The sequence below is a fragment of the Notolepis coatsorum genome, assembly GCF_963971535.1.
Source record: "Notolepis coatsorum genome assembly, chromosome: 1".
In the NCBI taxonomy this organism is placed as follows: Eukaryota; Metazoa; Chordata; class Actinopteri; order Aulopiformes; family Paralepididae; genus Notolepis; species Notolepis coatsorum.
In genome coordinates this window covers 134735844-134760680 of record NC_140165.1, presented here as the reverse complement: position 1 = coordinate 134760680, position 24837 = coordinate 134735844, and the positions used below count along the sequence as shown (strand labels likewise).

At 45.6% G+C, this 24837-nt stretch overlaps 1 protein-coding gene across 1 annotated transcript in view; it reads left to right on the top strand.

Annotated features, from left to right (window-relative positions):
• slf1 (SMC5-SMC6 complex localization factor 1) overlaps positions 1-15828 on the top strand; it is a 148400-nt gene extending 132572 nt beyond the window's left edge. Inside the window, exon 18 of the mRNA XM_084329206.1 lies at positions 15131-15828. Within this exon, the coding sequence (XP_084185332.1) occupies positions 15131-15627 (497 nt within the window). The 3' untranslated portion in view covers positions 15628-15828. The remainder of the gene's footprint in view (positions 1-15130) is intronic.
• The last annotated feature ends 9009 nt before the right edge of the window (positions 15829-24837 follow it).

The window sequence follows — 24837 nt, the reverse complement described above, 5'->3', positions numbered from 1 at the left end:
TATTATAGCTATGGGTCTAATAACACTGTAGATTGTCAGTGAGTTGCTTCCAGTCAACATGCACAAAACAGATTGTTTTTTCATCCGTACATTTCCGTTTTATACCGTTTTGAATATGAGTATAGTTTGGGTGATTCTTCGTAATCCCAGGAAAAGACGCGATAATAGCGTTTTAGTGGAATCCACTAAACACGTTGTCATTTTTCGCCTGATTATCTAATCATCCTGAAATCAACGCTAGATTATCGTTATTATCCTTCCTCATGCAAGAATAAAATGGGTCCTGGAGCGCGGTGCGCACCCATTGGCCGTCAAGCGTTGGCTCCCAATCACGTATATATACGTGGATGGCCCCGGATGTGTTAAATACGCTTGATTCATGTCACACTAGGGCTAGTTCCAACACATCATAGCGCTCCGAAAGCATGTGGTTTTGTGTTGTGGATGGATAACAGTTTTGCCAGTGTGTTATGGCGTAATAGATTAACACATTCGGGGCCATTCGATTTCCCCATCTAGCTATAGCACAGCCAGGTTTTCATTACATAGTTTCACTGTGCGTCACGTTGTTTGTAGAGCTAAATCTATATTTTATATTTGCTATGGATACAATACCATGGTCATTTGACAGTAGCTATCTTCCGTTCAAGATGCAAAAAAGAATAATTTTTTTCATGAATACATTCACGCGTTAGCCCGTGGTGAATATGAGTATAATTTCTGAATGATCCGCGCTAATTCCTGGGAGGCTGGCTATAGGGCGCAACGTGAATTCTACTAAAACCATTGGCGTTTTGTCCCTGGACACGCTATTATCTTCAAATCAAATGCATATGATAGGTATTATGTTTCATCATGAATGCATGAGGGGGGGGGGGGGGGGGGGGGGGGGGTCGTTTCTGATTAATTGATTGCCAATAACGGCATTCGTTATTACCACAACACATGCCGATCAGGGGGATGGGTATGAAAACCATGCACGATCAAGCTGAAATTGACATCAGATTGTCCTTACCTGTGGTCGGTGGTATTCCAAAAAGAATATTCCAATTATTTGATCGCCATCTGGTCCATCCTATGCCCATCTGGTCCACGACATAACCCACCACAACATATGGATCGGGGGTCCCGAAAACGATTCAATGCGATCGAGTGAAGCCCTAGGTTTCCCATTACTAGAAAAGAGCGCCCGGAGCGGTTTAAAGGTAGCACCCGGTCTGGAACAGGGTTTACTGCACTCTCGAACTGCCTAGTGCCTACTAGCAGGATCTGGCCGGTACTGAACCTTCGGGGTCCCAGTATGCCTTTTTTTTTTTTTTTTTTTTAGCGTTTATCGCTTTTCTGGTCAAGCATGACCGACAGATACAGGGTGAAACGGGATATAGAGCAGGGGAAGACATTCTGGCAAATGACGGCGGGTCCGGGAATCGAACTCGGAGTCCACCAGATCCGTGACGCAGCACGGTTTATCCCCGACGCAGAAATAGCGCCGAGATATGCGGTGAGCTACTGGAGCTCCCCATCCCCCAGTATGCCTTTTAACGGCAACATACAGGTCCCTGACATTGAATAGGATATTAAAATCTAAAAAAAGGGAAAACGATCCAATAACGTATATATATACATGAATGGCCCCGAAAGTGTTATCACTTTAAAACGAAACTATCATACCACTTAATGTCCAAAAATCCGAACTGTCCCTTTAAGCTGACTTCTGTCTACATAACCCACCATGTTAATAAATGGCTCTCTTAAGTGAACTGAATTAAATGACCGTGATACAGTACAAGAGCAAAGGCCCTTTCAAGCCATTCAACTTCTGTGTAAAAAAATAAAAATAAAAAATCATGTCACACCATGGCTGGCCTTGCACATTACAAGCACTCCTTCTCAATACGACTAATAGCCAAGGACACCTCGTTATGGAGTGCCAGGTGATTACGACCTGCTGTGAACAACTTCACCCCTCTCTCACACATGCCATTCCACCATCTCTCTCATGTCTCTCTCTCTCTCTCTCTCTCTCTCTCTCTCTCTCTCTCTCTCTCTCTCTCTCTCTCTCTCTCCATCCCAGTGTCTTTCTCTAGAGGCAGATTTGATCAGATCTGTGCTCTTCCGTCCTTGACTGCCGCCCTGTCGCCTGACCCTTGCATTGTTAATTTCCCTCGCTTATGTAAAAGTTTATGTAGATTAACGGGACAATTTATGCAGATTGAGTTTTTGCCACTGGAGCTTGAAGCGCTAAAAGGTAGATGAGCGCTGACCTTGTGCCTTCTAGGTGAGAGCTCCCTCTTCTCTCCGAAGCTGCACACCCCGCTATTTAGACGGAGAGAGAGAGAGAGAGATAGATACACTTCAGAGTTTACAAGGTCCTCTCTTTTGTACTGTGGGTGCGACATGAAGGTAATTTTACCCATTGGGTGCGAACATTTTTCTGCATATCAATTTGACACAATATGCCAAAGAGAGCTGTTGTGTTTATTTCACCACAATGGGAGGTGAATGTTGCTTTAGTGAATGCTGACAAACTTGTCCCACAGCAGCTCCAAATTGTAAACAACTTACTATTGAATGAGTGAATTCCTCTAGAATTAGAATAAAAAAAATTATATCTCAATGGTGACATGCACAACAATCTTGAACGTCGCGTTTCCTCCAGCCTCAAAGAAAATCCACCGTCAAAATAGAAGCAGGCGAGTGCCGTGCCTTAACGTCGAGCCTTGACGTCGGTCCCGCCAGGCTGCCATAAACTAGCGCACACGTGGCAGCAGCATTGCCGGGGGTCGAACAGTTAAGTGTCATCAAGAGCAGTTTGCCATATAAATGGGACCGTCTGAAAGAAAACAATGGGCCTGCATTTGACTCTGCTCCAGCTAAGAATCAAGAATCAAGAGGTTTATTTGTCACATACATACCAGGGCATACAGTGAAATGCGGGTGGTCATGCCCGCATTGATTGTGCAAAATACAATAATAAAAATAGGCATAGAAAAAAAGAAAATAGGTAAGACACAAGATATGCATGATAGAAAAAGACATGCTAAGTTCCTGAGAAACTGGTTCCTATGTACACTACTATACAATTTTAACTCCTGACCTAATGTATCTAAACTATACTATACAATACCTCCTTCCTTTAAAGTGATTTTTCCATTATTTAAAGTGACATTTTGTTTAAAGTGATTGTTTTAGCGGTTACCGCATGAGTGTGTGTCTGTGGGTGCTCATGTGTACTTGTGAGTGGAGAGTTCAGTGTTCAGTGTTCTGATGGCCTGGGGGAAGAAGCTGAGCCGGAGCCTCTCTGTTCTCGCAGCGTGTGTACATAGGCGCTTGCCTGACCGCAGTAGCTTGAACAGGCTGTTGTTGGCGTGGTGAGGGGCCTTTCATTATTCTGCAGGCTCTGGATTTGCACCTCCTGTTATATAAGTCCTGCAGGGGTGGTAGTGCAATACCCGTAGTACGCTCTGCTGAGCGCACCACTCTCTGGAGTGCCTTCCTGTCCTGTGCCGTGCTGTTTCCAAACCAGGCAGTGTGTTTCCAGTCAGAATGCTCTCTACAGCCCCGGAATAGAAGGAGTGGAGTATCTTCCTCGATACTCTGAACTTCCTTAGCTGTCTCAGGTGATAGAGGCGCTGTTTCGCCTTTTTCACCACAGAATCTATGTGTGTTGACCATGCCAGGTCCTCTGTGATGTGGACTCCCAGGTACTTGAAACTGCTCACCCTGTCCACGATAGCCCTGTTTATCCACAGTGGCGTGTGTGTCCCCTGCTGTATTCTCCTAAAATCCACGATCAGCTCTTTGGTTTTACCAATGTTCAGGAGTAGGCTGTTATCCCGGCACCAGCGTGCCAGTTCGTCAACCTCCTCCCGATAGGCCTTCTCGTCATTGTTAGAGATCAGCCCCACCACCACCGTGTCGTCCGCAAACTTCACTATGGAGTTGGAGCTGAACCTGGCCACACAGTCATGTGTGTACAGTGAATACAGCAGGGGGCTCAGAACGCAGCCCTGGGGGGACCCGATACTCAGGGTGATTTTGCTGGAGGTATGACCCCCCACCCTGACTGCCTGGGGCCTGTCACTTAGAAAGTCCAGGATCCACAGGCGGTTAGGTGGCCGAGCGGAGATTGCGTTCGTCACCAACCCCGGAGCTGTGGGCTGGATTCGCCTGTTCGAATCCAGCTCACAGCTCCGGGGTTGTCACCAGCTTGGCTGGCCGTCTGCACTAATACAATTGGCTGTATTAGAGGGTGGGAGAAGCTGGCGGGGTGGGTCCGGGTCGTTGTAAACAGCGACTCCTACAGTTCGGTCGGGGCGCCTGCTAAGCGCGGATGGGACTTGAGGGGGATAGTGTGGTCCTCCCACACGCTACGCCCTCTCGATGAGAATCCGCGCTGCCAGGTGAAAAGAAGCGGTGATTGGCTGGACGTGTGTCGGAGGAAGCACGTGGTAGCCTCCACTCTCCCAGATGATCTGACTGTGGGGGGTAAGTGCGCAGCGACCAGGAAGGGACTGGGAATTGGCATACGACTAACATTGGGATGGGAGAAAAATCGGAGGAAAATGGAGGGGGAAAAAAGACCAAAAAAAAAAAAGTCCAGGATCCAGGCGCTCATGGCGGAGCTCAGACCCAGATCGATCAGCTTGTCAACCAGTCTGGTGGGGGACTATGGTGTTGAAAGCTGAACTATAGTCAATGAACAGCAATCTCACATAGCCCCCCTTCTGACTGTCAAGGTGAGAGAGTGTGTTGTGTAGTACTTGGGAGACCGCATCGTCAGTGGACCTGTTTGTCCTATATGCGAACTGCAGTGGGTCCATGTTCCTAGGGAGAGCGGCACAGATGTGGTCCTTGACCAGCCTCTCAAAGCATTTCATGACCACAGAGGTGAGTGCCACCGGTCTGTAGAGTTTTTTGGTACAGGGATTATAGTGGACATTTTGAAGCAGGCAGGGGCCACGGACTCAGCCAGGGATAGATTGAATATGGATGTAAATACTGGGGCCAGCTGATTTGCACAGGACTTTAGTATTCGTCCTGTTATCCCATCTGGGATACTAGCTAAGTGTCCTGCAGCCTGACGTGTGTGTGGGCCTGCAGCCTGACACTGCCGAACGGAAGCGTAAAGAAATGAGAGTAGAGACGGAGACAGAAAATGTCACCGTTACAACTAGCCTTGTTTCAAGGGAGGAAACATGGATTTTCTATTCAGTTGTCATGATGTGGAGTAGAACAGCTGAAAGTGAAAAGGTCGCCGGATGAAATCGGACGTATGGTAAACACTGGCCACTAACCCGTCCTGGTATTATATACGATATGGAAGTGTTGACATTAGTCATGTCATTCTTCTCTTTCAGTAGAATTGGTTACCATTAAAGGTGCTGTAAGTTGTATTTTCTTCTTCAAATAAGTATTAAATAGCTCTACATTCTGACGGCCATCACTGATGTATAGTGTTTGGTCAGTAACATGGGTCTCCCGGTCCCCCAGCTCAGATATTTTTATTTTTAAAGTAATCTTGCCAAGACAGATTTACTTACTGCACTGGCAGAATATTTACATATTTGCTTAACCTCTTAACTGGAGCCCAGAAAAGTGGCCATTATTAAACTTGAACTTGAGGACTGCATACTTTTTTTGCAAAGCTGATCTGTATACTTATAGCATATGCATGAGCCTGGTCTCTTTTGAAAGATAACATTCTGAAGTTTCTGATACAATAAAGAAAATTCACTTTTAGTGCAATGAAATAGAGTAACATAGGTCTGAACTTGAGTTTTTCTGTAGTACATTTACATTTACATTTACATTTAGTCATTTAGCTGACGCTTTTATCCAAAGCGACTTACAAGTTCTGTACGACAAGCCATCAGGAAGAGCACAACTCTATCAGCTGAGTAACAATGTTCATCAAAGTGTTGAGTGCTACAGTGTAGGTTAGTTTATTAGGACAAGTGCATGACAGTATGGTTAGTTAGGGTTAGATTTTTTTTTTTTTTTTTTTTTTTTTAATTCAGATAATGGTTGAAGAAGTGAGTCTTATCCAAGAAAATTGGTATGAGCTGGAAAACACCCTGGGTCCATAGTCTGAAGTCTTATGTAGTACATGTCCAAATAAAAAAAAAAAATAGGAGCCTGACAATGAGTGATTAGGAGCGATTTTGAAAAACTGTGAAAAAAAATCAAAAGCTCTCCAGGTTTCAGATTCTCATAGACTTCAATTCATTCTGCGTTTTTTTCTCTTCCTGTTTTCGCTTGTGACTTTTCACCTAGATCCCTGATTTGCTCATCCCCATATGAGGTATCATTGGAAAGCCACACTCATTGGTTGCAAGTTGTAACAACTTAGTTACAACCCTGTCCAACAATTTTCGAGATCGACAAATGATTGACGGAGCTAGAGCCTCGAGTCGGGGATGGTAATAAAAAAAAAAATAGCTCTGCTGTGTATTTTGGCGCACACCTCGCATATCGGCATGTAACTCGAGAACCACTGAATGGAATTTGACGCCTGAAACGGCAATCGACGGCAACAAATAGGGCTTTAATTCGATATATTGTATTAAAAAATATGCACACCGAGTCGCTAGATGTCGCAAAAGTGGCATGTCACGCCGGTGGGAAAATCGTCCTCAAAACGTTAAGAGGTTAAAACTAGTTTATGTTTCTTATTTGTGTCAGACCGTTTTTCAGTGTGGAGTTCTCTCTCCTGATTGGATAAAGTGTATTCTCTGTTTACTGCAGAGTGGAGGGACTGGGAGACCCATGTTACTCACCAAACACTATATCAGTGAAGGCTGTCAGACTGTACTCTATGACTGTAGAGCTATTAATTTAACATGTAGACCACTTATTCTAACAAATAAATACCACTTACAGCTCCTTTTAATTGTAGTTAAATACTATAAAATAAATAGTATTCTACAGAGTATTCGTTACGCAGATAGTCCAACGGCTGAAACACGCTGCAGGAGACGCCGCTGCGGAACAGATGCTGAACAGTAACCGCTTCACGTCACGGGTAACGGCTGTTCATACCGGGCGGCCGCACATGGAGCTGAGCTCCAAGGATTTAATAGAAATCTACTGAGGGGAGATTGACTTGTATAACCCGTGGAATGGATTGGAAAACGTTGTGCTCGGTGTGTCTGCTCTGCTGTGACACTTCTCACACCTGGAATTTCCACATCCGCTCCCCATCTGTCCCGGGCCTTACTAGGCTCTGCATTTTACACCCCTTTCACACATCCACGACCGGACGGTTTTCAGCTAGGCTGCAGCTTAGCCTGGTGGGTTGGTTTAGTAGCCTCTTTCACGTCCATGCTTTTGCCTTTGGCATAATATTATATTACTTATGATACTTTGACACGTGCTGTGTGGCACTAAGCTCTGAGATGGCACATCCAACCTGTGATGTTAGACCAGCTGAAATGGCTAAAACATGAGCTCTGGCTAATGCACAACATCTACCGCTGTGGGGGGGGGGGGGGGGACATGACAGAAGTGTATACATTGCCTTGAATGGAACAGGAAATGCACCATCTCTGCTGACTGTATACTGTGGCAGCAGGAATGATACGATCTATTGCATTACATTACAGAGAAAGATGAAACAAGGCCATTGCGTATCAATATATTAACATTGCTGTTATATGAGATACAAACATAACCAGGAAGAGTCGTCTTTCACCCATGGGTGTGTAGACTAATCGGGATCCATATAATAAACGAATAAACAAAACATTATGTAATTGATGCATCCCAAAAATGTCCTTTAAATATATATATTTTTTAAGTATGTTGAATACCGGTTTGGGAAACGTGTTAAAATCAAACAAATAAAAAACATTTAAATGACACTTTGTCATTCACCATTTCACAAGAAAGTAATTTTATAGACGTGTGCATAAACATTACATGCTATGGTTGAATCTCATAGCAAGGCAGCATGAAAGGGGAGGAAGGGGCGGCTTCCTAAAGCCAAAATGGTCGCAGCTCATCGCAAATAACGTGCTTGAGTTTCATATGTCCTGGGGTTTCCCCGTTATAATCCACTTCCCGTCTCCATTAAGTGCAGCAGTTTACCCAAGGCCATGTCCAGGGGTGCAAAGTACTTAAATATTGTAACGAAGTACAATTACTCAAGTACTGTTTTGGGGGATTTGTACTTTACTCAAGTATTATTAGGTTTTTATACTTGCACTTTTACTCAATTACATTTCAGAGAAAGAAAACAGTAAAGCAGAGCCTCGCAGCATTACAGCACAGGGCTAACAGTAAATTAAAAAAAATGTTTTTTTGAGGCCCCTCGTCACTAGATGCCCCAACATTTTTTGTATTTTTTATTTTTTTGAAGGCCCCTCGTCACTAGAGGCCTTTTGGAGGCCCCTCGTCACATGAGGCCCCAAATTAGTATTATTATTTTTTTAACTTTAATTTTTTAGTTTTTTGGAGGCCCCTCGTCACTCGAGGCCTTTTGGAGGCCCCTCGTCACTAGAGGCCCCAAATTAATATAATTTCTTTTTTTACTTTTATTTTTTTTGGAGGCCCCTCGTCACTAGAGGCCCCAAATATTTGTTTATTTTTTTTTTTACTTTTATTTCGAAATGAAAACATATTTCATCAGCTAATCTTGAGTATTTTTTCTCCTCTTCATAAGAGTTTGAGGTTTTCCGTTTTAGGTAAAAACAGCAATAAAAAGTCAAAACTTGCATCTCCACATCCCAGCCCCGACGCCTGAATACTTTTACCAACGGATTTCCAGTTCCGCGTTCGCGTTCTGCGCTCTGATTGGCCACTGACGTTTCTGGTAGCGCCAATCGTGTGACGCCTCTTTCTTTCACCGGTTAAGCTTAGGCACTCTTTCGAAGTTGGTTAAGGTTAGAGTTTGTCTTAGAGCACGGCGATAGAACACCAGCCCTGATTCCATACTCTAACCTTAACCAACTTCGAAAGAGTCGCCTAAGAAACGTCAGTCAATATTTATATTGTATTTTTTTTCTTTTATACATACATACATACATACATACATACATACATACATACATACATACATACATACATACATACATACATACATACATACAGCCCCACCCCCACCTAATAGACAGTCCCCTCCCCACCGTATGTAATGTATATATTCTCTCCCCACCGTATGTATATTTCTCTCCCACCCACCCACCCCCTCCTAATGTACAGTCCCCTCCCCATCATATGTATATACTCTCTGTCAGGATCTATGGGTAACAGTACTGTATATTTGCATATCATATATGTCACAAATGTAACAGTACTATATACCTGTATGTCATGTATGTCCCTATGCCATAAATGTCATGATGTCATATATGTTGTGCATGTCATACAGGATTCTTAATAGGACTAGTTGTTAAAGATCCCTAAATATTCAGCACAACAATTGAATGAGGTTGGAGTGGGGTGGAATTTGGCAATGATCACGTGGTGCCACCAGTACGACACATCTTCAGTTGTGTTCCCCGACCTCATTGGGTGTTTCGGCCATTTATCACAATACACCCTCTGCCGAGGTTGGCCCACCACAGGCTGATCAGGCCTGGGTGTGTGTCGCACGGTGGCACCACGTGTTCATTTAGCAGCCCATGATGCGTCTCTACGTTTCAGCCACAACCAGTGACTGCTCCGTTCTGCTGCAGTGGCAAGTTCTTTGATTGCCTTCCGTTGGGCCTGTCCTCTGATCCCTACTTCCTTCAGGAGCTTCCTTACATGTCACTATGAATTGAAAATGGGGGACCCTGATGTGTAAACAAGACAAACGTCTTTCTCTGGTCTGCATCCCCTTAACAATTGTGTGTATTGAGCCGTACTGTATTATTTGTACCCATTCTGCAATCTGTTAAATACAATTTTCATTAATTCATTCATTCACAGACAGTAACACAGGACAAAAACACATTTCAACCCCCTCCCTTCCCTAATTATAATTTAAATTGACATTCACGTAAAAGTAAGCTTACTATTCTAATATTATATTCGTGTGCATGTTTTTTTTCTTCCTGAGGATGGCGCCATCCCCCCATCTAAACATGATGTGTTTCTTTTCTCTTCTTGATTGATTGATTGAAAACTTTATTAACAGATTGTAGAATTGGTACAGTACAGTACAGCTCAATAATTGTTAAGGGGATGCAGACCAGAGAATGCTTTCGTCTTGTTTACATCAGGGTCCCCCATTTTCAATTCATCATAACATATATGACATACATGACATACAGATAGACAGTAGTGCTACATCTATACATTTATGACATACCAGATTTGCAAATACAGTACTGTTTGTGATAGGAAAAGAGTCCAGAAAAGAGAGTATATACATTTGTCGTAGAAACTGTACATTGGAGGAGGTTGGGTAGGTGGGGTGGGGTTGGGGGGGTGGGGGGGACTGTACATTGGAGGTGGCTCGTGGGTGGGAGGGGTGGGTGGAGGACACTGTACAACTGTACAAGCAAAACTGTACATTGACAAAACCATACTTGGTCATTTACTGTACATTGGAGGGGGTTGTGTTAGGACATTTACAGGGGCCAGTTTCGAATTGCAGTCTCCCGTAGGTGTTCTTTGAGTGTTTTTGAAAGTGGGTAGTGATTCACATTCCTTTACAGCTTTGGGTAGGGCGTTCCACATTGATGTGGCATAATTGCGAAACGTGTTTAGTCCCTTGTTTGAGCCGAATCTGGGTTTAACATGATTTGTGGAGCTCCCTCTGGTGTTGTGATCGTGGTATTCACTGACCTTTGGGAAGTATTTTGACATGTACATGGGTACCTTGGTCGTGTAGTGTATCTTGTAGACCAGGCCCATTGCAAGTTGCTGTACTCTGTCGTCTACTCTAAGCCATCCTAGGTTGTCAAAGTGGGCAGGGGTGATCAAAGTCCTTTTAGCTTGGCCCTCAGAGCCCACCACTTCTAAATATTCTATATATTTTTTAAAGTGACATATAAAAACGCCACTGTGCGTGCGTGCACGTGTATGTGTGTGTGGGGGGGCCTCCACAAGAATCTGGCCCAGGGGCCTCTGAAGTCTTAATCTGGCCTTGATTACAGCACAGGGCTAACAGTAAAGCAGAGCCTCGCAGCATTACAGCACAGGGCTAACAGTAAAGCAGAGCCTCGCAGCATTACAGCACAGGGCTAACAGTAAAGCAGAGCCTCGCAGCATTACAGCACAGGGCTAACAGTAAAGCAGAGCCTCGCAGCATTACAGCACAGGGCTAACAGTAAAGCAGAGCCTCGCAGCATTACAGCACAGGGCTAACAGTAAAGCAGAGCCTCGCAGCATTACAGCACAGAGCTAACAGTAAAGCAGAGCCTCGCAGCATTACAGCACAGGGCTAACAGTAAAGCAGAGCCTCGCAGCATTACAGCACAGGGCTAACAGTAAAGCAGAGCCTCGCAGCATTACAGCACAGGGCCAACAGTAAAGCAGAGCCTCTATCAGGTCACTAACTCTCTGTCCCTTATTTTACACAAACACGATGTGACCCGCCAGTCACACAGTTAAAACAAGGTGTCAACTGAAGTTAGCGCTGAAGTGAGCTAAACGCCCTGGCTGGCACCGGAGCCCGCTGGGGGAAACAGCTGTTCATTTCCACTCCCCTCGCCTCCCTGTGAGTGCATGCGTGTGCGCGTGCGTGCACTATTTATATCTGTTACCGACCGTGTCCTGCCACTGACCCGTGCAGTGTCTCTTCTGCCTTATTTGATAATGTTGCTGCCTAGCTTGGCTGCTTGTCAGCATGGTGTGTGTCATGATATTATCACTGATGTTTCAGCTGTCTGCATGCATTACACTCATTAACCTCCTCATATTGGGCCAAAATCTACCATTCGGAACACTATCGCTGATCTCTTCTGTTTTAGAACATGATGTAGGCTGCACTTTAGAACATGATGTAGGCTGCACTTTAGAACATGATGTAGGCTGCACTTTAGAACATGCTGTAGGCTGCACTTTAGAACATGATGTAGGCTGCACTTTAGAACATGCTGTAGGCTGCACTTTAGAACATGCTGTAGGCTGCACTTTAGAACATGATGTAGGCTGCACTTTAGGACATGATGTAGGCTGCACTTTAGGACATGCTGTAGGCTGCACTTTAGAACATGATGTAGGCTGCACTTTAGAACATGCTGTAGGCTGCACTTTAGAACATGATGTAGGCTGCACTTTAGAACATGCTGTAGGCTGCACTTTAGAACACGCTGTAGGCTGCACTTTAGAACATGCTGTAGGCTGCACTTTAGAACATGATGTAGGCTGCACTTTAGAACATGCTGTAGGCTGCACTTTAGAACATGATGTAGGCTGCACTTTAGAACATGATGTAGGCTGCACTTTAGAACATGCTGTAGGCTGCACTTTAGAACATGATGTAGGCTGCACTTTAGAACATGCTGTAGGCTGCACTTTAGAACACGCTGTAGGCTGCACTTTAGAACATGCTGTAGGCTGCACTTTAGAACATGCTGTAGGCTGCACTTTAGAACATGCTGTAGGCTGCACTTTAGAACATGATGTAGGCTGCACTTTAGAACATGCTGTAGGCTGCACTTTAGAACATGATGTAGGCTGCACTTTAGAACATGATGTAGGCTGCACTTTAGAACATGATGTAGGCTGCACTTTAGAACATGATGTAGGCTGCACTTTAGAACATGCTGTAGGCTGCACTTTAGAACATGATGTAGGCTGCACTTTAGAACATGATGTAGGCTGCACTTTAGAACATGCTGTAGGCTGCACTTTAGAACATGCTGTAGGCTGCACTTTAGAACATGATGTAGGCTGCACTTTAGAACATGATGTAGGCTGCACTTTAGAACATGATGTAGGCTGCACTTTAGAACATGATGTAGGCTGCACTTTAGAACATGATGTAGGCTGCACTTTAGAACATGCTGTAGGCTGCACTTTAGAACATGCTGTAGGCTGCACTTTAGAACATGCTGTAGGCTGCACTTTAGAACATGCTGTAGGCTGCACTTTAGAACATGCTGTAGGCTGCACTTTAGGACATGCTGTAGGCTGCACTTTAGAACATGATGTAGGCTGCACTTTAGGACATGATGTAGGCTGCACTTTAGAACATGCTGTAGGCTGCACTTTAGAACATGCTGTAGGCTGCACTTTAGAACATGCTGTAGGCTGCACTTTAGAACATGATGTAGGCTGCACTTTAGAACATGCTGTAGGCTGCACTTTAGAACATGCTGTAGGCTGCACTTTAGAACATGCTGTAGGCTGCACTTTAGAACATGCTGTAGGCTGCACTTTAGAACATGATGTAGGCTGCACTTTAGAACATGATGTAGGCTGCACTTTAGAACATGCTGTAGGCTGCACTTTAGAACATGCTGTAGGTTGCACTTTAGAACATGATGTAGGCTGCACTTTAGAACATGCTGTAGGCTGCACTTTAGAACATGATGTAGGCTGCACTTTAGAACATGCTGTAGGCTGCACTTTAGAACATGATGTAGGCTGCACTTTAGAACATGCTGTAGGCTGCACTTTAGAACATGCTGTAGGCTGCACTTTAGAACATGCTGTAGGCTGCACTTTAGAACATGATGTAGGCTGCACTTTAGAACATGCTGTAGGCTGCACTTTAGAACATGATGTAGGCTGCACTTTAGAACATGCTGTAGGCTGCACTTTAGAACACGATGTAGGCTGCACTTTAGAACATGCTGTAGGCTGCACTTTAGAACATGCTGTAGGCTGCACTTTAGAACATGATGTAGGCTGCACTTTAGAACATGCTGTAGGCTGCACTTTAGAACATGCTGTAGGCTGCGCTTTAGAACATGATGTAGGCTGCACTTTAGAACATGCTGTAGGCTGCACTTTAGAACATGCTGTAGGCTGCACTTTAGAACATGCTGTAGGCTGCACTTTAGAACATGCTGTAGGCTGCACTTTAGAACATGATGTAGGCTGCACTTTAGAACATGATGTAGGCTGCACTTTAGAACATGATGTAGGCTGCACTTTAGAACATGCTGTAGGCTGCACTTTAGAACATGATGTAGGCTGCACTTTAGAACATGATGTAGGCTGCACTTTAGAACATGCTGTAGGGTGCACTTTAGAACATGCTGTAGGCTGCACTTTAGAACATGATGTAGGCTGCACTTTAGAACACTATGTAGGCTGCACTTTAGAACATGATGTAGGCTGCACTTTGGAACATGCTGTAGGCTGCACTTTAGAACATGATGTAGGCTGCACTTTAGAACATGCTGTAGGCTGCACTTTAGAACATGATGTAGGCTGCACTTTAGAACATGATGTAGGCTGCACTTTAGAACATGCTGTAGGGTGCACTTTAGAACATGCTGTAGGCTGCACTTTAGAACATGATGTAGGCTGCACTTTAGAACATGATGTAGGCTGCACTTTCTTCCAAAACAGGCTACAGTGGGGTCCTGCAGTCTACAGTATGTTATCAAATATTAAAATGTTTTCAATGGATGGAAAGACCCAAGCTTTTTAATTGGTACAATGTCATTGGTCATCTTTTATTTATTATTATTATTATTATATTCTTTCCCCCCCCACAAAACACATCAGCAGCACCTATAGCTGGGGGGGATGTGGTCATGAATATTTGTGTTCAGAATTTCTGTTTTCCAAGTCTGTATTTTAAGGACTCACTACATGTACGTCAAAAGGATGTTATCAATATAACCAAAACAAAAAAGTAAATTGTCTCTTAAAGGCTCCCTAAAAAAGATTGACACTTTGACATTCGAAATATCCATGCAGTGTTGCTATTTCCAATCAGTAATAACTGACGTTTCACCCAAAGCCCTACTAAATTGCGGTGTTACGCACGTATGCATACTATAACTGTACCTTGTACAACCTAGGTAGAGAAGGAGGTTCTTCATGGTGATGTCTGAATGTCCCAACAACAATGTGGTGGTCTGTTGGTTTACGTGGTTTTAATCAAGATTGTAAACTTTATTTTAGGGTCCACCACCAGAAATAACAACCAAAGCTACTTGCCTTTTGGGAAAGTGCAGAGGTCCCAATGCTATTGGGTATAAGGCATGCGTTACATGATCGTGTCTCCCTCTGTCCCCAGGTTCAGTCCTACTCCGGCAGACGTTGAGAGACGGGCGCACGACGGTGCTGGACCTGCAGCTCACAGCGGCCCAGAGGAAGCTGCTCCTCCGCAGCGCGCAGGCCGGCGACTCGGCCCTGGAAGCTGCCGACTCGGAGGTCGGGGACCTGCCCTTCCTCGAAGGCTGCTCCCTCCTGCTAAACCTCGTCATCGTCACCTACCAGCGGGAGAGGGCTTTGATCGGCCGCTCGATGGACCCTACCGAGAGAGCTCACGGCCTGAGCTGCAAGATCGTCAGGGCCCTGAAGACTCACTCCCTCCAGGCGATGACCTCGGGCTGGGCGGACCAGAGGGCAGTGAGGCTGGTGGAGGACGCAGAGGCGGTGGTGGAGATGGGCAGAGGGGAGCACCTAGGCCAGGTGTCCCGGGCCGTGAGGGAGTGTCGGGGGGCGCACACTTGTTCTCTGATGGACTTCCTGAAGTTCCTGAAGGCTCAAGGGGCAGAACTGACACACTGAGTTGCACAGACTCCTCTTTAGTTCCTGTTGCACCTGCTTCAGACTATATAGTTCCTGTTGCACCTGCTTGACTCCTCTTTAGTTCCTGTTGCACCTGCTTCAGACTCCTCTTTAGTTCCTGTTGCACCTGCTTCAGACTCCTCTTTAGTTCCTGTTGCACCTGCTTCAGACTCCTCTTTAGTTCCTGTTGCACCTGCTTCAGACTCCTCTTTAGTTCCTGTTGCACCTGCTTCAGACTCCTCTTTAGTTCCTGTTGCACCTGCTTCAGACTCCTCTTTAGTTCCTGTTGCACCTGCTTCAGACTCCTCTTTAGTTCCTGTTGCACCTGCTTCAGACTCCTCTTTAGTTCCTGTTGCACCTGCTTCAGACTATATAGTTCCTGTTGCACCTGCTTCAGACTATATAGTTCCTGTTGCACCTGCTTGACTCCTCTTTAGTTCCTGTTGCACCTGCTTCAGACTATATAGTTCCTGTTGCACCTGCTTCAGACTATTTAGTTCCTGTTGCACCTGCTTGACTCCTCTTTAGTTCCTGTTGCACCTTCTTCAGACTATTTAGTTCCTGTTGCACCTGCTTCAGACTCCTCTTTAGTTCCTGTTGTTGCTTAGGTCTGAATGTTCTTATTCAGATATATTTTTTTATTTCAGTGTAGAGTTCTCTCTCCTTGGATTGGATACAGTGTATTCTCTGTTTACTGCAGTGCAGAGTGGAGGGACCGGGAGACCCAAATGTTACTTTTTTTTCAGTTTGTCATGCCTTGCATGTATAATAAATGTAATAAAAACCTTTTTATTTGTTAAATCTATTTCACTGTACAGAACAAGATGACAAAGCTCAGTAGATAACAGCATCCTGAACTAGACACAGGAGAAGGAGCGAATGGGAGAGAGTTCCTGTTGCACCTGCTTCAGACTCCTCTTTAGTTCCTGTTGCACCTGCTTCAGACTCCTCTTTAGTTCCTGTTGCACCTGCTTCAGACTCCTCTTTAGTTCCTGTTGCACCTGCTTCAGACTCCTCTTTAGTTCCTGTTGCACCTGCTTCAGACTCCTCTTTAGTTCCTGTTGCACCTGCTTCAGACTCCTCTTTAGTTCCTGTTGCACCTGCTTCAGACTCCTCTTTAGTTCCTGTTGCACCTGCTTCAGACTATATAGTTCCTGTTGCACCTGCTTCAGACTATATAGTTCCTGTTGCACCTGCTTGACTCCTCTTTAGTTCCTGTTGCACCTGCTTCAGACTATATAGTTCCTGTTGCACCTGCTTCAGACTATTTAGTTCCTGTTGCACCTGCTTGACTCCTCTTTAGTTCCTGTTGCACCTTCTTCAGACTATTTAGTTCCTGTTGCACCTGCTTCAGACTCCTCTTTAGTTCCTGTTGTTGCTTAGGTCTGAATGTTCTTATTCAGATATTTTTTTTTTATTTCAGTGTAGAGTTCTCTCTCCTGATTGGATACAGTGTATTCTCTGTTTACTGCAGTGCAGAGTGGAGGGACCGGGAGACCCAAATGTTACTTTTTTTTTTCAGTTTGTCATGCCTTGCATGTATAATAAATGTAATAAAAACCTTTTTATTTGTTAAATCTATTTCACTGTACAGAACAAGATGACAAAGCTCAGTAGATAACAGCATCCTGAACTAGACACAGGAGAAGGAGCGAATGGGAGAGATTGATTCTGGACCCCCCCCCCCCCGTGCTTGGGATGCTTGAGACAGGGGTCGGTCTGCACCCAGGGGCCCCGCAGCCCAAGCCACACAGTCAGCGGTGAGGAATGAGCCGTTTCCTGAAAGGGAACATCAATGGAGAGCGGGGGCTTAGGTCTGGACGCTGGGGGAAGCTTGGGTGGAGGAGACGGAGGGGCTGCGAGTGGGGAGGAGAGGGGGATTAGGGGCTGAAATGTGAGGATGTTGTTGGTCTTCTGTCAATGGCACAGAGATGGATGGAGTCATGTTCCTTGGCCCGGTCTAGTGTTGGCTTTCAAGGGTGTGCACAGTGCATATATACAGGCTAGCTACACGTTGGGACAGAATGACGTACACTGAAGATGATACAAAATATTTAATCTTTTTCATGTTTTTCCAAAATAAGCGACATACATCAGGTGCATTTCATTAGTCGAACCAGAGATTTACATACTTGTCCCGTCCCTTAACCCCACCCACCCCCTCAGTCCCCGCCCCTTGTCCTGAAATGTCATGGGGGTCAGAACTGGGCACATGAAGATGATGTCACAGGCAGGCAGGCAACATTGCAGGCGGAAAATAAGCGACATGAGGCATACACCTGTACACCACACACCGTTTACAGGCATACTGTATAAAATACAACCTTAAATTATCAAGTGGTTAAAACTATGTACAGTTTTCATCATTCAAAAAAATAAATAGTTGAGGTTTAAATTGGTGCAAATAAGTGTTTCCCCCCCCCCCCCCCCTTTACATCTGTCTGATACATTCTTTTCCTTTATTTTTTTTTCTTCTTTATTTATTTTTTTCTTTACATTATCTCTACATCATATAAAATAAAATAAACACTTTGGTTTGCTTGCAAACATAGCCAAAAAGGTAAACATTTTAATAATAAAAAGCATTTTGGATGCAAGAGCGCACATGGTAACCCGTTACAAGTTACTGTAAAATCATAGCACATAACGGCAGTAGTACACGCATACATATTCAGGTATTCAAATAGTCCCTTCAGGCAGTAAGACAAAAAGAGATCCTTCAAGAGGCAGAGAGTGTCTGGTGAGGATGCCATCATTAGTCTGTTGTGTTGTCTCTTGGGGGGACAGACTGTTGTCTTTTCAAGTGGATTCTTCAAAACAACAAAACCAAATCAATGGCCCTCCGGAGTGACGGATCTGAGCTTGTTGGTATTTAAGCAGGGGGAGGGAGGGAGGGAGAGAGAGAGAGAGCAGGGGGATGGATGGAGGGAGGGAGGGAGAGAGAGAGAGAGAGAGAGAGCAGGGGGATGGATGGAGGGAGGGAGGGAGAGAGAGAGCAGGGGGATGGATGGAGGGAGGGAGGGAGAGAGAGAGCAGGGGGATGGATGGAGGGAGGGAGGGAGAGAGAGAGAGAGCAGGGGGATGGATGGAGGGAGGGAGAGGGAGAGCAGGGGGATGGATGGAGGGAGGGAGGGAGAGAGAGAGAGAGAGCAGGGGGATGGATGGAGGGAGGGAGGGAGAGAGAGAGCAGGAGGATGGATGGAGGGAGGGAGGGAGAGAGAGAGCAGGGGGATGGATGGAGGGAGGGAGAGAGAGCAGGGGGATGGATGGAGGGAGGGAGAGAGAGAGCAGGGGGATGGATGGAGGGGGGGAGAGAGAGAGCAGGGGGATGGATGGAGGGAGGGAGGGAGAGAGAGAGCAGGGGGATGGATGGAGGGAGGGAGAGAGAGAGCAGGGGGATGGATGGAGGGAGGGATGGAGACAGAGAGCAGGGGGATGGATGGAGGGAGGGAGAGAGAGAGCGAGAGCAGGGGGATGGATGGAGGGAGGGAGAGAGAGCAGGGGGATGGATGGAGGGAGGGAGGGAGAGAGAGAGCAGGGGGATGGATGGAGGGAGGGAGAGAGAGAGCAGGGGGATGGATGGAGGGAGAGAGAGAGCAGGGGGATGGATGGAGGGAGGGAGAGAGAGCAGGGGGGTGGATGGAGGGAGGGAGAGCAGGGGTGGATGGAGGGAGGGATGGAGGCAGAGAGAGCAGGGGGATGGATGGAGAGAGAGCAGGGGGATGGATGGAGCGAGGGAGGGAGGGAGGGGGAGAGACGTGGTACAGAGAGAGAGCAACGCAGCGGGAGGTGGATGAATGACAAAACCGAGGGGGGGAAGAAGGAAAGAGAGCGAGATGGAGGGAGGGAGGGAGGGAGGGATGTGGTGGAGAAGAGGAGACCTCCTCAGATGGAGCCTGGGCTGTGATCTTTCAACAGATGTTCAGAGCGGCCCGTGAGACCCTCCCTTCAGACAGGGTCACAACCCGCTCGCTGACGAATGAGGGAGCTGCAGAGAGCAAAACGGAGAGGGGGATGACGGGAAGCATAACACACACACACACACTTCGAACCCTGACGTCTCTCTAGCCTGAATCCCCTTCAGAGCTTCGTCTTGTCACCCGTCTTCGCAGGCGGCCCTCGCCGCCACCAGACACGCACACCAAACGCCAACATCTGTCTCCGCTGCAACACACGTATGCGTGCGCACCCATGCATAACACACACACACACACACAACAGTCATGTCACTCTACAGCTAGAGGCTGGAGGCAATTCGAACACAAACATCTATTTTTCGATTGCATAAACATATTGTATACACACACACACACACACACATTGTGCACACACACGTACACAAGCCCTCGTCTCTCTCGAAAGAGAGATCACAGTTGAGCTGCGGGCACAGGAGGCGGGGCAGATGGAGAGGGCGGCCAGCCTGGGGCACAGCATCACAGAGAGTGTATGTATGTGTATGTGAGAGAGAGAGAGCGAGCACGTCGTGCATGTACAGTATGTGTTCCTCTGTGCTAGTGTGTTTGTGTGCACGCTCCCTTAAGAAGCCTGTGCTATCACACGACTAGTGTGTGTCTGTGTGTGCATGTGAGTGTGTTTTTGTGCGTGTGCCCACTGAGGCAAACACATGGGGAGATGAGAGGAAAGGGGACCAGCCTTTCAAACAAGATTAGGGCTGTGTCTGCCTAAGGCCTGCCCGCCTGCCTGGCCTCACTCTCTGCACAGGCCGGGTGACGTCTCTATTAGCCCAGCCGGCTGGATCTCCTACCTCCACACACACCGAGAGAGGGAGAGAGGAAGAAGACTGACTGATGGGTTTTTGACAATGTAAAACATCACTCATCTGGACTTTTGGTACCGAGTAGGATTCTGTGGCATAATGTGAATATAAGTATTTTTCTTTTCAGGTGATTATGTGATGAAGAGACGACGTAATCCCAATCCAAATGCATCAGGTGTGCAGCCCTGCGTCAGGCGACCTGTCCTAGTCTAGAAGACTACACTTGAATCCATGGTGTATGAACCCCCCCCCCTTTAGAAATGAATGAATGAAAGAGAGAAAATGTGTCTATTCCTCTAAAAACACATTGATATAAGCGGAGAGATCTGAGTCGTTGAGTCCAGATTTGTGTTGAGCAGCAGGGCATATCTGGAGGCTAATGAGCTAATTGCTTATCAACTTGGCCGGGTGAGCTGGAGGAGAACCAAACCAAATGACGCCAGCGAGCGCAACATAACATCATATATCATATATCATACATCCACACCATGAGGGAGGGGGAGAAATACACATCGGAAAATATAAAAAAAAAACGGAACATAATATAAACGACAATGAACAAGACAATACAATTGTTTTGTTGGGGGATATAAAAAAAAGTATTGCAGAATGTAAGGATAAGGCTATAACACGGATGCACTTGATATGTCCTTTGGAACGGTCAGTCGAAATATCAAAATAAAAACTTTTACTAGTGCGACACACGTGGTGAAGCAACTTTAACAACAGAATCCTCTGAGCTGTCAGAACGATGGAGGGAGAAAAGAGAGCTGCAGGATTTCCACCCATCAAGTCAATCAAAAAGCATTATAATAATAACAACAATTCAAGATGTCTCTCGTACTCTTGTTTTCTTTTTTTTTTTTTTTTAAACAAGAATAATAATAATTACACTTCAGGAGTCTGTACTGTACATCATGTATAAATAAAGACTGGAAGGAAAAGAAGAAGAAAATAAAAGAGGAGGATAGAAGATAGGGAGAGGGAGTTAAGCTGGTCCAGACCAGTCTTCCTCGCCTCATTAGAGTCCAGTAATAGAAGAGAGGAGGGGGAGAGGAGTTGGCGGGCGGGCGGACGTAGTCATCTACGCCGGATTGTTTCTCTTCCTTTTATTTGGACTGGGGTTGGGATCCAGTTTCAGCTCTCGGTACTGCATCTGTTAAAACACACACACACACACACACACACACACACACACACACACACACACACACACACACACACACACACACACAGCGCCCGGTCAGGTGGAGAGAGCAAAAGGATGCTGGGAGGATAGCATGGGAACCCTCCAGAGGTTCTCTGTGTCCAGCTGTGTGGAACAGTGGCCTCGGGGAAAGGATTACACACTGATTGCACACACGCGCGCGCACACACACACACACACAAACACAGCCGCACATACAGAAACAAATGAACACGCGCACACTATGGCAACTCACCATACACATGCACACAGCTGTGGAACAGTGGCCTAAGGGAAGGGATCACACAAACAAACAGAACAGGGCAAGGGCTCATGGGAAAGCTTGGAGAGACTACAGAGTCATGTCAGTATGGATAGAGGGAGAGGAGAAGAGATGAGACGAAGGACAGAGGGATGGAGGGAGGACAGATGGGTGGAGGGAGGGCAGAGGGGTGGAGGGAGGACAGGGGTGGAGGGATGGAGGGAGGACAGGGGGATGGAGTAGAACGTAGAAAACATGTTTTACTTTTTAATAAATCATTACAGTCCATCCAAAAGAGACAGGCTGTTTTGAAGCCATTTCACCTTGGGAGCAGTGCTTTCTCAGGACGTAATGATCACAGAAAATGTTTTTTTCATCTCTAGTTGAGGCTAGTGTAAGGCGTGAGGTCTCCAGGAAGGTTGAATGCCACCACCCACTTCAATGATAGCGTTGTGAACGCATAATCTCTGTCTTAAATTATGTGGGGCGGCTAGGTGGTGTAGTGGGAAAGGCGCTCGCCATCAACGCTGGAGACGCTGGGCTCGAATCCAGCTCTCGGCGTTACTATCAGCTTGGCTGGTCGTTCATACTAACACAATTGGCAGTGTTAGGAGTGGGAAAGCTGATGAAAAAGGAGGGGGGGGAAAAGATAAAAAATTTAAATAAATTATGGCTATGTGTCTAATCTGCCCGTCGCTTATCAATGACTTGTTTGCAGTCAACATTGTCGAAACGGATTGTTTTCTAATCGGTTCATTTCCGTTTTATAGCATTTTGAAAAGCCCTCGTTTTCTTGAAAGTTTCAGGAAAATATATAGATTCCGTGATAAAAGGCATTTACTGGAATATTCTGGAATACACAAAACGTAATTTTTCTGCCTATTTATGAATCGTTTTCAAATAAACGCTAGATTATCGATAGTATGTGTACTTATGCACGCTAGAGAAGCGATCTGAAAAATATATTCTCTCATTTCCTGATCAGCGCGCACACACACACACACACATGGGGCAAATGCTGATATCTCTGTGAAAATAGCTCTGATTACCCCAAGACTGGTCAAATAAATTGCTTACCTCAGATCAGATGTTCTCCAAAAAGATTATTCCAATTCCTGATCGCCATTCCAAATATCGATCACGTTTATTGATTCAGCGCTGGGTACTGTAAATATGTATTCCACATTGTTTTGCGGCTCGGCGATCACTTCGGTCTCTTCAGATGGCTTGACGGAAAAGTAAAATGAGGAGGCTGGAATACCCCCCCCCCATCAGTCTAATCCAATGGGGTGCAGTACCATCCGGAGAGACGATAGGGGGCGGTATTTTCCCAATGGAGCTCAGAGAGAGTCTGCAGCACTAGCGTGAGGCTCGATTGATGAAATATGAATTCAAATCGCTAATAAAAAAAATACGACAAACAAACGCTATATAGCGTTGGTGGCATTCAGCAGTCGGCATGAACTAACGACAAAACGCGTCTGTGGCACTCAAAGTGTTACGGTTAGGTTTAAGGTTAGGCTCAAAGCTACAGTAGGCAACTTCAGAGAAGCTTTGCAGGCCAAAAACAACTGATTGGTTCTTGATGCAGGGAGCTGTTGTTACTGGCCAATCAGATGTTTTTGGTATGCCAAGTGGTGTTCCTGGGGTCGATTGGAGGCTTTGAAATAATTATCAGTATTATTATTAATTTTTTTTTATCTACTTAGTTTTTTCTCCTCCTTTTTCTGTGATTTTCTCCCCATCCCAATTTCACTGTGCCAATTCTCCCTCCCCTGTCCTGATCGTTGCTCGCATATGCCCCCCACTGGCCGGTTGTAGGGAGGATAGAATCCTTGCATCACATGTCCCCTCCGATACATGTGGAGGCAGCCTGTCACATCTTTTCACCTGCCAGCGCGGACTCTCATTTGGCGAGGAGTAACGTGTGGGAGGCTCACACTACCCCCGCCATTTCCTGTCTCTGCTGTGCAGGTGTCCCCCAACCGACCTGTAGGAGTCGCTGTCCACAACGTCCAGATTACCATCCATCGACTTCCCACCCGCTAACTCTGCCAATTGAGTTAGTATGACGGCCGGCCCAAGCCGGAGGCAACGCCGACAGCCGGATTCGAACTCGTGTCTCTTGCGTTGGTGATGAGGGCAATGTCCGCTGCGCCACCCAGCCGCCCTATTATTATTATTATTATTATTATTGAAATTCAGCTTAAAGCTGAATAGAACATAGAAGGACTTAAAACATCTTTTTGTTTTTGTTTTCCAGAGACTTGCTAAAAAACGTTTTGGTCCACATGGAGCTGTACAACGGTGCCTAAACAGTTGGATTGGAGGATCAAGAAAAAGAGGGCAGGGTTTGAGATAATGTCAATTTATTATGTGAATACAAAAGAAAGTCAAAATAATAGAAAGTAGGTCACATTTTATTTTGATTGTCCATCGTAGACTATCGACATCAGTCGACTGTAGGTAGTATCAAGACTTTCCAACTGAACCATCAGTAAGACTGTCGACAGGATCCATTCAACAGACTTCCAACAACTTATTTTTAATGTGTAGGCAGCAGTAAGGGTCAGGATAGGTTAGGTAACTTATTAGGTGATAATTATGACACTGTTTCGGAGCTCGGCGGACAAGCGGTGACCTCCTGTTGACAAGTTACTGACACACTATTGACAATATCTAGAGTCTATAATGGACGGGTGTAAAAAGTACCCTGAAACTATACTTACGTGAAAGTATGGGTACCGTCTCAAAATCGTACTCAAGTAAAAGTCAGAGTATGTGGTTAAGAACATACTTGAGTAAAAGTAAAAAAAAGTTTCTACTTTTAAATGTACTTAAGTACTAAAAAGTAACAACTTTTTTTCTGACTCTATTCTTCTGATAGCAGGTGTTTAATCAAAGATCCCCGCTTTCTAGTCTTGCACAAGGACCAATCAGCATGGGTATGGGCGGGTTCATTTTCCATTGATGGGGATTTGATTG